The following is a 15,890-nucleotide window of genomic DNA, read 5'->3' on the forward strand; positions in this document are numbered from 1 at the left end:
CACCATAACAACCACCTAGAAACACCCTAGCAACCACCCAGAAAACCATAGCAGCTGTTTGTCAGTGCCATTGTAAAACACTCACAACACCACAAAGAAACACCATTGCAACTGCCTAACACACCCAGAACACCAACGCAATTGCCGAACAACAGCCTAGCAACCATCACATACACTATAGCAACCTCCAAGCAATACCCGAGCAACCACACAGAAAAATTTTTAACTTCCTAGAAACCTTCTGGCAACACTCTAGCTACCACCCCAAACACCATATTAGCCAAATAGCAAAGCATTCTGCATAGCAAAAGGAATGATGGTTCAGTACACGGACACATTTTTGGCACTTCAGGCAAGCACATTTAAAGTTTCTTCCAAAACTTTTTTTCTTTTGGTCAGACCACTTTATTTTCTCACAGCTATGCTAACAGCAGTAAGTTACTGCCATGCCTAATTCAAGCAGAATTTTTATTTTTGAAGAATTTTTACTTAAATAAGTTGCTCTTTTAGAGCCAAAGGGTGACATTGAAATGGCATTCAGCTTGCCCAGTGTATTTGAAAGTTATTAGCATTTGTTAATTTCACTTTTTTTAAGTTAAAAAAAAAAAAAAAGATCATTACTTTTTTTTTTTTTGCTTATTTTGACAACAACATTAAACACTCGCTGCCATGTTTAAAATGATTTGTGTGCATACAGGTGGAGCGTCCATCCTTCTCTATTGAGAGACTAAGGAGACACAATCAGCGCATGGAAAGGCAGAATCACAAAGCAGACTCAGAGATGGATGACCTGTCACCTCATGGTAAAGTTCTAAATATGAAATGTCAGACTAACAGCACACTTTTGTTATTTCCTTTTCCCTCTTCAATCATGTGAGTACTTGGGTATGTGGGTCGACATTAATGATTGGCTTTGAGTCGACTTAATGGCTGGCAAGAGTCATGGCTGTTTACTGTTATTATGATAATAACAGGGATTCCACACAGCAGAATGTTGTAATCTTGCTGTTTTTTCGGAACTGTGGATAGCACATGCATGCAAGTCTCAGTGAGTGAAAAATGTTATTTTTCTGAGTCAGTAATGTTTTTCAGAATATATTTTATGAATGCATTTTCTAAACGATTTGACATTGTCCCTAAATATAAAATGTAAATAATACACATAGCAAAAATGTGACTTTCAGACTCAGTTTATATCCCACCACCTGCTACTTTGGTGTATTTCGTAGTGTTGGGTTCTGTTCACATTTGAACCAGTACCTGGAATTTGGTACACAACAATACCTTTTTAAAAATTTAAAAAGTTACAAAAAACATGAGGCCAAACACATAAATTTCAACTGCAATCAGTGCAAACTCCTCGCACAGCCACGGGTCGTCAGGTGCTGGAAGGCAGCAGGAACTAGCGATAAACTCATACAAACAGATCCTCCGCACACTGACTCAAACTTTACTTTAACACTTTATTTCGAGGAAACAACGCGTTTCGCCTCAGCGTCTTCAGGTTCACCTCAAATCTGGCCTGATCATTTCCCGGTGTGTTTTTAAATGCTAGTGGGTCACCTGACCAATTTCACTGTTAGAGCCCGACTCAGGCAAAGAAACACATCAGTGTAACGTAGGAGTCTAATACACTGTGCTGGAACAACAAGCAAGAAGCAGAAAAATATTAACCAAATTGTAAAGTTGCACAACCTACAAAAAATATTTACATAGAAAGCATCAATAATATATTAGGCAATAGAAATATGAGAGAGTACTAGGTAGCACTATATAAGCTAGAGACCTCATATATAGAAATACAATACACATCTCTCATGTAGCACAAAAATATGACAAAAGTAGAATATATCCCACCAATTTATCTCTTAAAGAAAACAAGTCAAGTCATGTGAATCATTCATACCGAATGGTTCGACAGTAAATAGTTCATTGATCCAAAAAGCTTCCCTTCTCAGGAGTTGTTTGATAATGTTGCCCCCTCTTGGATTAGGCAATAGTCTTTCTATTCCAATGAATCTGAGAGAGGCTGCAGAACCATGATTTTTTTCTTTGTAGTGTCTGGCGATGGCATAATCCAGGTTGTTATTTCTAATGGCCGCTTTGTGCTCTGCAATCCTCAACTTTAGATTGCGTTTGGTTTGGCCAACATACAACAAACCACATGGACAAATAAGTACATAAATTACATGAGTGGAAAGACAATTGATAAATTCTTTTATATTGTATTTCTTTCCCGAACGGGGGTGATTGAATGTTTTTGTATCAAATGTGTTGGCACAATGTGCACATTTTCCACATCTATAATTTCCATAGACCTGCTGAGAAAGCCAGTTGGTTTGAGTAGGTTCGCTATACATAGAACTGACAACAATATCTCTCACATTTCGTCCTCTTTTAAAACAAAATCGAGGTTTGGAGGCAGATAGATGGTATAAGCTCGGGTCACATTCTAGTATTTTCCAATGTCTATTAATGATTTGTTTGACTAACTGTGGAGTATTCTGACACATAGGTAGTTCTGTTCATATTTTCATGGTGAGAAGGTGGGGGATTTAATAGTTCTTCCCTCTTCTTCTTACTGGCCTTCTCAATAGCCCTGTCAATAAGAGGTTTGTCATATCCCCTTTCTTTAAACCGCTCAGCCATTTCTTTAGCTTTAATGTGGTAATCCTCGTCATTACTGCATATTCTTCTCAACCTGATGAACTGCCCATATGGGATATTATCAATGAGGTGGTCCGGATGGAAACTAGTTGCATGTAAAATGGTGTTTCTATCAGTGTTTTTACGATAAACCCCCTGTTGTCATTCACAGAAATAAATAGATCCAAGAAATGAATCTCATTTGGACTATATTCCATAGTGAACTTCAAATTGGGATATGTTCCATTAATGTAATCATTAAATGCCTTGAGGTCGTCTTCACTGCCTACAAATCCCATCACAATGTCATCAATAAATCTGCGAAAAAACAAAACATTACCAGAAAATGGGTTGTTATTAAATATATGCTTTTCTTCCCACTCCGCTTTTTACAGACAGTTACCACATAACCCAGTGGAGACCTTTGTAGAAGAGCGGGATTCTATTTTGAACAGAGCCCTGGAGAAACAGTGGATCACTAAAAAACAATTTGAATTTCTGAAAGTAGAATACCCGATGACTCCTGTGTTCTATTTACTGCCCAAAATACATAAGCGATTGGTGAATCCGCCGGGCAGACCGATTGTAGCAAGTAAGAACTCTTTGTCTGAACCTTTAAGCCAATTTGTGGACTTCTTCATCAGAGACATTGTGAAGACTTTACCATCTTATGTGGCTGACACCACAGATGTCTTAAAACTGTTGACTCACCTGACTATGCCGGAAAACTCGTTTCTGGTTACATTTGATGTTGAAGCCCTTTATACCAACATCCCACATGAAGGTGGTCTAGAAGCTATGGACTTTTACTTGGATTCCAGAAAAGATTGGCTCCCTGCTGAACTGCTTATGATATTGACAAGGTTTATTTTGAAGTCTAATTATTTTATGTTTGACAAAAAATATTTTTTGCAATCTCAAGGCACAAGTATGGGGTCACCTTTTGCCCCCAACTATGCAAATTTGTATATGGGACTGTGGGAAGAAAAGCATATATTTAATAACAACCCATTTTCTGGTAATGTTTTGTTTTTTCGCAGATTTATTGATGACATTGTGATGGGATTTGTAGGCAGTGAAGACGACCTCAAGGCATTTAATGATTACATTAATGGAACATATCCCAATTTGAAGTTCACTATGGAATATAGTCCAAATGAGATTCATTTCTTGGATCTATTTATTTCTGTGAATGACAACAGGGGGTTGGAGACGTCCATTTATCGTAAAAACACTGATAGAAACACCATTTTACATGCAACTAGTTTCCATCCGGACCACCTCATTGATAATATCCCATATGGGCAGTTCATCAGGTTGAGAAGAATATGCAGTAATGACGAGGATTACCACATTAAAGCTAAAGAAATGGCTGAGCGGTTTAAAGAAAGGGGATATGACAAACCTCTTATTGACAGGGCTATTGAGAAGGCCAGTAAGAAGAAGAGGGAAGAACTATTAAATCCCCCACCTTCTCACCATGAAAATATGAACAGAACTACCTATGTGTCAGAATACTCCACAGTTTCAAGTCAAGTCAAACAAATCATTAATAGACATTGGAAAATACTAGAATGTGACCCGAGCTTATACCATCTATCTGCCTCCAAACCTCGATTTTGTTTTAAAAGAGGACGAAATGTGAGAGATATTGTTGTCAGTTCTATGTATAGCGAACCTACTCAAACCAACTGGCTTTCTCAGCAGGTCTATGGAAATTATAGATGTGGAAAATGTGCACATTGTGCCAACACATTTGATACAAAAACATTCAATCACCCCCGTTCGGGAAAGAAATACAATATAAAAGAATTTATCAATTGTCTTTCCACTCATGTAATTTATGTACTTATTTGTCCATGTGGTTTGTTGTATGTTGGCCAAACCAAACGCAATCTAAAGTTGAGGATTGCAGAGCACAAAGCGGCCATTAGAAATAACAACCTGGATTATGCCATCGCCAGACACTACAAAGAAAAAAATCATGGTTCTGCAGCCTCTCTCAGATTCATTGGAATAGAAAGACTATTGCCTAATCCAAGAGGGGGCAACATTATCAAACAACTCCTGAGAAGGGAAGCTTTTTGGATCAATGAACTATTTACTGTCGAACCATTCGGTATGAATGATTCACATGACTTGACTTGTTTCTTTAAGAGATAATTGGTGGGATATATTCTACTTTTGTCATATTTTTGTGCTACATGAGAGATGTGTATTGTATTTCTATATATGAGGTCTCTAGCTTATATAGTGCTACCTAGTACTCTCTCATATTTCTATTGCCTAATATATTATTGATGCTTTCTATGTAAATATTTTTTGTAGGTTGTGTAACTTTACAATTTGGTTAATATTTTTCTGCTTCTTGCTTGTTGTTCCAGCACAGTGTATTAGACTCCTACGTTACACTGATGTGTTTCTTTGCCTGAGTCGGGCTCTAACAGTGAAATTGGTCAGGTGACCCACTAGCATTTAAAAACACACCGGGAAATGATCAGGCCAGATTTGAGGTGAACCTGAAGACGCTGAGGCGAAACGCGTTGTTTCCTCGAAATAAAGTGTTAAAGTAAAGTTTGAGTCAGTGTGCGGAAGATCTGTTTGTATGTGTTTACATAAATTTCAACATTGTTATTTATTTAAAACATTTTGTTGTGACACACCACACAAAATAAAACCTGTCCCTACCTCCCTCTCCCTTGTCAAACCGGTCCCTATAACCTCCAGCCTAAGGTTCTGCAGATTTTCCCTTTTTCATGGACTAAGGTTCATAATTATGTAGTTTGAATCTATTCAGTTAATCTAATACTGCAAACAAGAATGGGAACACTCTTGGAATGACATGATGAGGCACATAAGTAAACGGGAGATAACTGAGCAAGTGACTGAAGAGGCAGCATGCAGATGTTAACGCGGCTTAGAACTGATGGAAAAGTCAGCTGAACCTTCACAGCACCAAGTGCTAAAATCGCAGCAAAATTAGTAATTTTCAGCAGCAGACTTATGTAAACACAAAATATAGCTGACTGCGCAGAATTAATCTTGCATTGATTGAGGCTCAGGTTACAGTGAGGTTACATAGTGTCTGTGTGTTTAGTTCGGTTACTTGCTTAGTGAAGGACACTAGACGTAGCAGTCATGCAGGACCACTGAAAGAAGTAGTGACAGAAACAGTAAAAAATCATTCAGTGAATGGACTTAAATGAGCTAAATCTTCCAAATGATTGGTAATTCCTACCCTGGTGAAAGCAGACAAACATACCATCAGAGCTGAGGAGTGGCTTCTGTGTCAGAGTGTGTATGTATGTCATGATGATGTGACACTGTTTTGTGAATAAAATTTTCAGTGATACCTTTTCAATGCTACGGGAATAAGGATAATTGTAAACATAAAACACGAGTTTAACACTACAAGTTGTCAAAAAACACAAATTTTCTTTGGGACCCACTCAGTTTCCATGGGATACACTCAGATGACCACATGTGGGTCCCAGTGACTCACTGTTAAACTCTTTAGGGCCCTATAATTTCCCCGATCACGGAATCGTGGACGAAATCGCGGAATTAGCCAAATAAAACGGAATCTATTTTTAACGCGGAATATCGCGGAATTTGACATAATTTGAATGAAATGCTGTTTTTGTGTGGAATATCAACGTATGTCTGAGGAAAATTACATGGAGAGAAGCAAATCTGGGTGGCACAACCCCTCCAGTTGTTTCACCTGTACCACCAAGAAAAAAATTACTGCACCGGCACCGTACGAGTCCAAAAGGCAAAGAAAATTTCCAGGCTACAGCAGCGCACTGACATAGATTGTGTAACAAAGCGAAGAGCTGCCACTCCGCTCTATTTTCACTGGCTAACAGCAGCACACTGGCTTAGCTTGTCTATTCAGAGAAGAGGTATCACTTTGGCTTATTTTTCAATCTATGTTATCACATGCATACTACTGCTCATTCATTGGTTGCTGAATTGTTAGGTCTGTTTGATAAGTGATTTACATTTTTAAAACAAATAATAATTTAACATATTGTTAAATTATTTGAGTCAAGCTTACTGGTAAACATCTACTCCTTCAAGATAATAGTGTTTGAGCAACATATCTCCTCTGTGCTTGAAAAGATCCGTGGTAAAAAAGTACTCTGTTGTTGTGGATGACACCACTGATGCAAGAGACTGCAGCATCCTAAACATCGTCATTTGTAAGTTAATGTGAATAGCCTGTACGTACATTGGTCAACACTCGGTTAACAGTGTTGTAAGTTAAATGTGTGCATGCATTGACCCTACATCAACCCTCAGGTGAAATAATGACTGATGCATCCTCTTGTCATTTGGGTGCAGTCATTAATAACATATCATTTTCACCTTTTATTGCTATAACAACGTAATTGTTAAATAAATAAATAGAGTGTTATTTATTTGTTACCTCAATAAATTTAAGGTAATTTCTATTTCATTTGTGTGCATTTTAGTCATTAACATTTTAGTCATTAACATTAAAAACACAGTCTTTTTTTGGTAGTAAAATAAGAGTAAAAGGTAAAAAAAAGGAAAAATTACAACGGAAAAAACGGAATTTGGGAAAAAATAAAACGGATTTTATAGGGCAAAACACTTAAAGCAGTTGTACACGGTTTCTAAAGCATGTTTATGAAACCAGCCAATGCGAATCCGTAACGCAAAAGAAAAAAGAACAGCCAATGGGAAGGTAGGATACTACAGGGTCCCTAAAACCAGCGTTTCTGTGTGCCACTGTCAGACTGGTATCAGACTCTGGTCTGGACTACACATTAGTGTCTTACAGGTATGAAATTGTCAATAAACTCAGGCTACATCCACACTGATAAGTTTTAGTTGTAAAATGGCATTCTAAATCTAAAACAATCTGTGTCCACATGAGTGTTTGAGCATATCTACACATGGAAATAATTTTTACACATGACCATTTCTGTAGAATGAACATGCGTGTACCGCTATGAAAAGGAAACAGTCAGGCACAAGGGATGTAGAGCCAGTGCTTAACTAAAGGCTGGACTTATTGAGAAACACAGGAGATATAAACCATCTACTTTTCTGGTGGTGGTGGGGAAAGGGAACTCGCTGGTCAGCAAGACTGACAAACTCTGGTTAAGATCAGTGGACCTACCAGGACTGCAGTCTACTATGAGGCTGTTCCCACCTGGTATTACCATCTGTCCTGCGTAATATGATCAGAAGTGGACAGCTCTCAGTCCGTCCGTTCACACCTGGTATTAGAGAACACTGGCACATGTGGCTTGCCTGTCCACTTGTGTAGAGCCCTACAAAATCCGTTTTTTTTTTTTTCTCCCAAATTCCGTTTTATTTTTTCCCAAATTCCGTTTTTTCTGTTTTAATTTTTGGAAATTCCATTTTTTACCCTTTACTCGTATTTTACTACCAAAAAAGACTGTGTTTTTAATGTTAATGACTAAAATGTTAATGACTAAAATGCACACAAATGAAATAGAAATTACCTTAAATTAATTGAGGTAACAAATAAACAACACTTTATTTATTTATTTAACAATTACGTTGTTATAGGAATAAAAGGTGAAAATGATATGTTATTAATGATTGAACAATAATGACAAGAGGATGCATCAGTAATTATTTCACCTGGGGGTTGATGTTTGGTCAATGCATGCACACATTTAACTTAAAAGATTGTTGACCGAGTGTTGACCATTGTACGTACAGGCTATTCACATTAACTTACAAATGACAATGTTTGCATCAGTGGTCTCATCCACAACAACAGAGTACTTTTACCACGGATCTTTTGTAGCACAGAGGAGATATGTTGCTCAAACATTTGGTATGTTGTTTTAGTGTATGTTTATGAGTTGTAGAACATAACAAATTATCTTGAAGGAGTAGACCTTTACCAGTAAGCAATATGTTAAATTATTTGTTTTAAAAATGTAAATTGCTTCAAACAGACCAAACAATTAGGCTACCGATGAATAAGCAGTAGTATGCCTGTGATAACATAGATTGAAAAATAAGCCGAGGTGATACCGCTTCTCTGAAAAGACAAGCTAAGCCAGTGTGCTGCTGTTAGCCAGTGAAAATACAGCGGAGTGGCAGCTCTTCTCTTTGTTATACAATCTATGTCAGTGCGCTGCTGTAGCCTGGAAATAGTGATGGGAATTCCGGCTCTTTTTAGAGAACCAGCTCTTTTGGCTCGGCTCACTTAAAAGAGCCGGCTCTTTCGGCTCCCAAGCGGCTCTTCAGATTTTTTTGTTGCTTACATTAATTTATTACCAAAAATAATGTAAAATTATGCACAAAATGAGTTACTAATGTAAAAAAAAAAAAAAAAAAAAAAAAAAAAAAACTGCTGCCCCTCTCCTCTCTGCTCAGCGAAGACACAGAGACGACAACACACACCTTGACCAATCACGTGCGGCTTGAAGAGGAAAAAATAACCTATCGGCTCCTGAAGGAAAAAAAAAAAAAAAAAAAAAAACGGCTCCCAATCAAGAGCTGGCTCACGTTGTTCACTTCAAAGAGCTGGCTCTTAGAGCCGGTTCATTCACGAACGACCCTTTTGGACTCGTGTGGTGCCGGTGCAGTTGTTGTAATGTTTTTTCTTGGTGGTGCAGGTGAAACGACTGGAGCGGTTGTGCCACCCAGATTTGCTTCCCTCCATGTAATTTTCCCCAGACATACGTTCATATTCCACACAAAAACAGCATTTCATTCAAATTATGTCAAATTCTGTGATATTCTGCGTTAAAAATAAATTCCGTTTTATTTGGCTAATTCCGTGATTCCGTCTGCGATTCCGTGATTGGGGAAATTATAGGGCCCAACTTGTGATCGGATGTCATGTTACCACTCGATGTTCAGATAAACGCTACTGTAACGCTACTGTTAGTAACGCTACTGTAAGTCAATTACGTCAAGGCCTAGAAAAAATGTGTTTAATCATGCTGGGGCACAAAGTTTAAGAAAGGGGTTTAAGAAAGCCTCCAAATTTTATATGGGAGAAAAACCCCTGCATGCTGTCAATACATATTTTAAAGATCACTGATTCTTGAGAATTTGGATAAATCATGTCCCACTAAGAAAAATGCTATTTCTGCTGGAAATTTACAACATTTTAATGAATAAAAAGAATCAAGGGCATAATCAGGGGGTCCTTTGCACATTTGTAAGGTTCTTTTATAGGTTTATTTTTAATTTGTATTAATTTAATGATTATATGTTGGCCCATGGCCTACAAAACCAGTTGTCCTCGGATAGGAGATAATCATTTCAACTTGATTAAAACAACAAAAAGTAATAATTCATTGAATAATATCTTTATCACATGAAAGAGTTACATCATAATATGTATTAAAAACTACAAATGATGAGTTTTGAACAATATTACTATTATTTTGTGGTTGCTCAAAATGTGTCCCAGATATTCGTCACCACCTGTCAGATATATATTTAAAAAATAACAATAAAAAAACTATAAGGTCAATTACATTCCTGAGGAGCCCTTTCTGAAGCCCTCTTCAGCTCTACTGCATGCTTCAAGACCACTCAGGTTCCTGGAAGTTTGCATTTTCTCTTAAATCTCTTCATATTTTTGGACCACTGCTACTGTCACAACCATAACATGTCAACACCGTCACTTCTGTGTAAAAAATATTAAATTAGATTATGGAATAAATGTATACTTTTTAAGAAGAGGTCTGATGCAGGTAGCAACAGGAGGGAAACAAGCTGGCTAATGTGAACAACTCATGCTCATCATGTGAAAGAGTAGGTTTTTGTCACCACCGTCAGACGTCACCACCGTCAGGTTTTCTGTGTGACGGTGATGACTGAAGTGTGAAAAATGCTTATAACAGAGCTCAGGATTGTTATTTTTTGTCCCAAATAGTTAAATAAGTTGTTAAGCAAGAAGCCATTGACTTGAGTGGTATAAATTTGGAAATGTATGTTGTAATGAGGCCACTGTCACCACTGTCAGATTAGTGTCACCACCGTCAGAGGCAGTTATATTTGTTTTAAATGAATATGCTTACAATATGTCTCTTTGGTGCCGTTGAAGTATTAAAGTAATAGTCTCTTTAATACAAAAATATGTTTTTCAAATTAAAAAAAAACATTACGGTGACGGTTGTTGACAAAACAAAGTAGCCTAATAACTGGAAAACTATTTTTATGAAAAAATACAAAATGAGGAGGTTGCACCGGTACATTGCTGAACAGCCAAGACCTTGGCCTATAATGATATACCTTCAGATTTTGTAATTTAACACACTTTTTTTTTTTTTTTCAAAATTAAAACCTGTTTTATCCAAATTCCCAAGAATCAGTGAGATATCACTCTGCTGAACCTCCTCTAGGGTCCAGTGTCAGACCATGGAAATACTTTACCAGATTTTATTTCTTGGTGCAGTGACAACTTTTTAGACTTTAATATATCCAAAACCAAGGAATTGATTTTTGATTTTAGATGCAAGAGAGGCAGCACAGGAGTGCATCATTCATAATGAAACAGTGGACACTGAAAAATCATACAAATACGTATTTGGATGACCAACTTAAATTTGCTGTGAACGCTAAGGCTGTTGTGAAAAGTGGGCAACAGAGAATTTACCTCTTATGGAAGCTTAATTCTTTTTTTAGTCAGTCCTGTCATCCTTTGTCATTTTTACCAATGTTTTATTGAGTCTTTGTGGTACTTCTGCTGTCTTATCTGCTTTTTTCCCAGTCTGTCACTTAGAGACAGGACACTCTGAACAGTATTGTGTTAGTCTGTTATAAAATCATGGGTTGTCAAAGAGAGATCAGCAGATCTTCCAGAAGGCTAAAATGCAGCTTCTTCTGCTCATGTTTTTTTAAGTGAATTGTCTCTGTTACCATCAAGACATCAGTATGTTATGCCTGTAACCATTACCCAAAATCGTTCATCCCCTCTGCAATCAGATGCTATATGCTACTATGCAAAAACAATAGGGTTCCCAGCACTGCTGTACTGCGCTGGTACTAAAAGCGTGCTCTCTGCCCAGTTGGGCCTGGACCCCAAAATTTATGTGTTCATTACCTTTTATGACCTCATAATCACAAATGACTATGTTTAATTACAGTGATTACAGTGGGACATTAATTTGCTCAGGTGCCTCTTGTGTGATTATTTGTCAGATTTTTAAATCAAACATTGCAATGTTCAGTTCAATACAGCAAAGTGATCAGAAAAACAGAAACATAGTAATAGAGTATAGCTGTACCATGGTGGCCTTACTAGTGATGGGTTCTTGTACTGGCAGAAGCCTGTACTAGTGTTTTTGCCAAACAAGTGATTATAGATAGATAGATAGATAGATAGATATACTTTATTGATCCCAACCAGGGAAATTCTGGGAATACAAAAAACTAAGACGCACACAGGAGCTGCTGCAACAGGCTGCCACCTCGCGCAGCGCCACACTCACATCAGGGCACTATTATGGGCACTCAGATCTTAAGAGTCTGTCAGTCAAAGATTGAATAGCATGTTATGTGACTTTTTTTGCACTAATTAGTGCACCTTCTATTGTTGATGAATGGTGCTTCTGCTGCTGTGTATTGGTATTGAATTGATGTGTCTTATTGATGTGTGACCCCTCAGAGTTAAAGGCCCAGCAGGAGGAGCCCATGCTAACCTGTGAACTGTGTGGCAAGGTGGATTTCGCCTACATCTTCAAAAGGTCCAAGAGGTTCTGCTCAACAGCGTGTGCCAAACGGTAAGGCAAGACAGGATAATACAGTCCTTTCATTCTAGCTTTTTTTTTTTTTATTATTATTTTTTTTTTAAGGGTTGCTTAATCAGAGACATCAGAGACAATAAAAGGAGATGGTGCACTGGTAACTCCCTGGGCAATAGAAATGAGACAAGCAAGACAAGATCTGTATCTCTTTGAATAATGTTGCCTATATACCAAAGTTCTGTTTGGAGTTTTACAATTTGTTGTGGAAGACCTTAGTGCTGCAGAAAAAAAACTACATTTTTCACTTACTAACATCTGTACACATGCGCTATTCTCACACAAAGATTACAAAATTGTTCCATGCAACAGCGTGCATCTTTGCCATGTTAACTGTAAGCATTCATATAAAGCATATAACTGTGCTTAGGAGTGGAACAGTTGTACATGGGCTTCCGGCATCATTTTCCATAGGATCTGTCATAAATATTGAAGTTATGTGGCTATGCCAACTGTAATAGTACCATTGGCTGATTAGCTCCCTTTCCGCTGTCGTGCCAAACATGGGCTTCACCTGTCTCCCCACTTAACAACTCTGCATCAAATCTCAGTTACCTTGTCTCGCCCATGGGTATTAGGTGGGCCATTAGCACCTGGAAACTGAGAATGACATAGCACCAAGGCGCAATCAAAGAACATAAGTGACAATGGAAACTCAGCTGGCCTTGCGACAAGCACTAGTAGAAATTACGTATCTAAAAAATACATCACTGCTTAATGTTACCTTGAGAGTGAGTGAGTGACATAAATACTCCAATACCCCTAATGGCTCATCTTGGAGAATACATCCTGTTGGCTCACCTCCTTACCAGGTCTACTGTGCTCTGAACTCCCATTGGTAAAGCCCATTTCTTATTACACCTCTAACCCCATTGTTGCACAGTCTATAAGAATTTGGAACCAGTTTAGGAAGTCGTTTTCCCTTTGCAGTCTCTCCCTCTCAGCCCTGATAGTTAAAAATCATAGTTTACTCCCTCAATATTAGATGGACCCTTTGGCATCTGACTTAAGGGTAGGATCTCATTATACAGGTCCTCTATGTAGACAATGAGCACGTTTACATGCACACCATATTCCTGTATACTCGGAATATCTGCAATATTCCGGTTGTGCACGAGTCATGTAAACATGCACTGAACCCGATTAAAGTCATATTCCGGTTGGTGAGAATTCCGAATAAGACCCCTGGCATATGTGTGTTCCAACCGGAATATTGTGCCATGTAAACACCTTAATCGGAAAATGCCCCGTACTGGAATATTCAGTCACGTCTGTGCGTGCTCAATTCGCAAAGGAATCCTGGGGCGTCTTTGTGCTATGGTTACTGCAAGCGGGGAGAACGACATGGTGAACAGTAGCAAGAGCCAGGAGACTGCAGTCTGCCTTCAGCTAATGAAAGACTTAAATATCATGGAGTATCGATAGGAGAAAACAAATAGTGACAGCTTCTTCTTCTTCTTCTGTATTTCCGGCAGACCAGACGCCTATATGCGAGCTGCTGCCCCCCTCGGCTTAGTGTCACATTACATAAGAGAGTGGAATATGGTGAAACACGGGGGCATGCCAAGTGACATGTAAATGGAATATTCCAGTTGCCGTGGCGCAGTTACCTTAGCCGGAATATTGACCTGAACCAGAATATGGTGTGCATGTAAACGTAATCAATAATTTTCCTTTTAAATGGCAAATGAATTAGGTATTCCTAGGTCACATTTCAATAGATATGTACAATAGTCGCTGTCTTCACTGCCACAAACATCATTAAGGACTCTTCTCATCCAGGACACAAACACTTCACACTGTTGCCCTCTGGAAGGCGATACAGGTCTATGAGAACTCGCACTTCCAGACTCCTTGACAGTTTCTACCCAAATGCTATCAGGATCACAAATTCATCCCACATGCAGTTGACATACTACCATACTCTTGGCTGTTCAGATGTGAAACTTTGATCATTCTAGATGTGGATCATCTATCTATCTTTTTTTTATTATTATTTGCTCCTCCAATTTAATGTTTATTTTATTATTTATTCCTATTATTATTATACTTTACATTTCATTTTTTTTAGCAAGATTATTCTGTGTTTTTATTGTTGGATACGTTTTATCGTCTGCTTTGTGTTTACTGCCACAGAGAAACAAAATTTTGTTGCACTGCTGTGCAATGACAATAAAGGAATTGAATTGAATTCAATATCTACAGTTGTGGAACTTCATAGCGACACACTCCAATTGCTTTCTTTTATATCCTCCCATATCTCCATTAGATTCTATTTTTAAGGCTAGGGCAGACTTTACACATCATCCATTTGTTAATGGATGATGTGTAAATGTTGTGTAAATGTTCTAATGTAGAATTAGACCAGAGCTAGATCCTACATGTCATAGATGCAAGCAAGCATCTACAAGTCTAGTACATACAGTGCTCAGCATAAATGAGTACACCCCCTTTGAAAAGTAAGATTTTTATCAATATCTCAATGAACACAAGAACAATTTCCAAAATTTCACATGGCTGAGTTTTATTGAACACTTGTTTAACTCTGTTAAGTTAGATTACAAAATCTTCAGTTTTACTCAAATTAGTTAAAGCAAAAATGAATACACCCAGCAACAAAAAACTACATCTAGTATTTTGAATGACCGCCGTGATTTTTAAGGAGAGCACCAAGTCTTCTAGACATTGAATGAACAAGTTGGCGTCATATTGCAACATCTATCTTTTTCCATTCTTCAAGAACAACCTCTTTTAGAGCCTGGATGCTGGATGGAGAGTGATGCTCAACTTGTCTCTTCAGATTTCCCCAAGGTGTCAGTTGGGTTCAGATCAGGAGACATACTTTGCCATTCAATCACCTTCACCCTGTTCATCTTCAAAAATGCAGCAGTAGCTTTAGATGTGTGTTTTGGATCATTGTTGTGTTGGAAAAGTGCACGATGACCAAGGGCATGGAGTGATGGTAGCATCTTCTCTTTCAGTATAGAGCAGTAAATCTGTGAGTTCATGATACCATCAATGAAATGCAGCTCCCCGACACCAGCAGCACTCATGCAGCCCCACATAAGGACGCTGCCACCACCATATTTCACTGTAGGCACCGTGCATTTTTCTTTGAAATCCTCACCTTTGCGACGTCATACAGTTTTGAAGCCATTAGTTCCAAAAACAGTGATCTTAGTCTCATCACTCCAGAGTATAGAGTCCCAGTAGTCTTCATCTTTTCCAACATGGGCCCTGGCAAATTCTAGGCGTGCTTTTTTGTGCTTGGGCTCTTGGAGAGGCTTCCTTCGTGGACGATACCCATGCATGCCATTCCTCTGCAGTGTGTGCCGTATGGTGTCACGTGAAACAGTCACTCCAGTTTGGCTCTCTACTTCTTTAGCTAACTGCAGTGAACTTGCATGGTGATTCTTCAACCCTTCTCATCAGAAGACTCTCCTGTCGAGATGTTAACTTCCGTGACGG

At 38.3% G+C, this 15,890-nt stretch overlaps 1 protein-coding gene across 1 annotated transcript in view; it reads left to right on the forward strand.

Moving 5' to 3' along the window:
- The window catches only part of phc2a (polyhomeotic homolog 2a (Drosophila)), a 51,406-nt gene that overhangs the window by 12,465 nt on the left and 23,051 nt on the right, over window positions 1–15,890 (forward strand). Inside the window, 2 exon segments of the mRNA XM_030056770.1 lie at window positions 698–803; window positions 12,287–12,401. Of these exon segments, the coding sequence (XP_029912630.1) occupies window positions 698–803; window positions 12,287–12,401 (221 nt within the window).

This window comes from Myripristis murdjan, chromosome 7, assembly GCF_902150065.1.
Source record: "Myripristis murdjan chromosome 7, fMyrMur1.1, whole genome shotgun sequence".
Taxonomy (NCBI): Eukaryota; Metazoa; Chordata; class Actinopteri; order Holocentriformes; family Holocentridae; genus Myripristis; species Myripristis murdjan.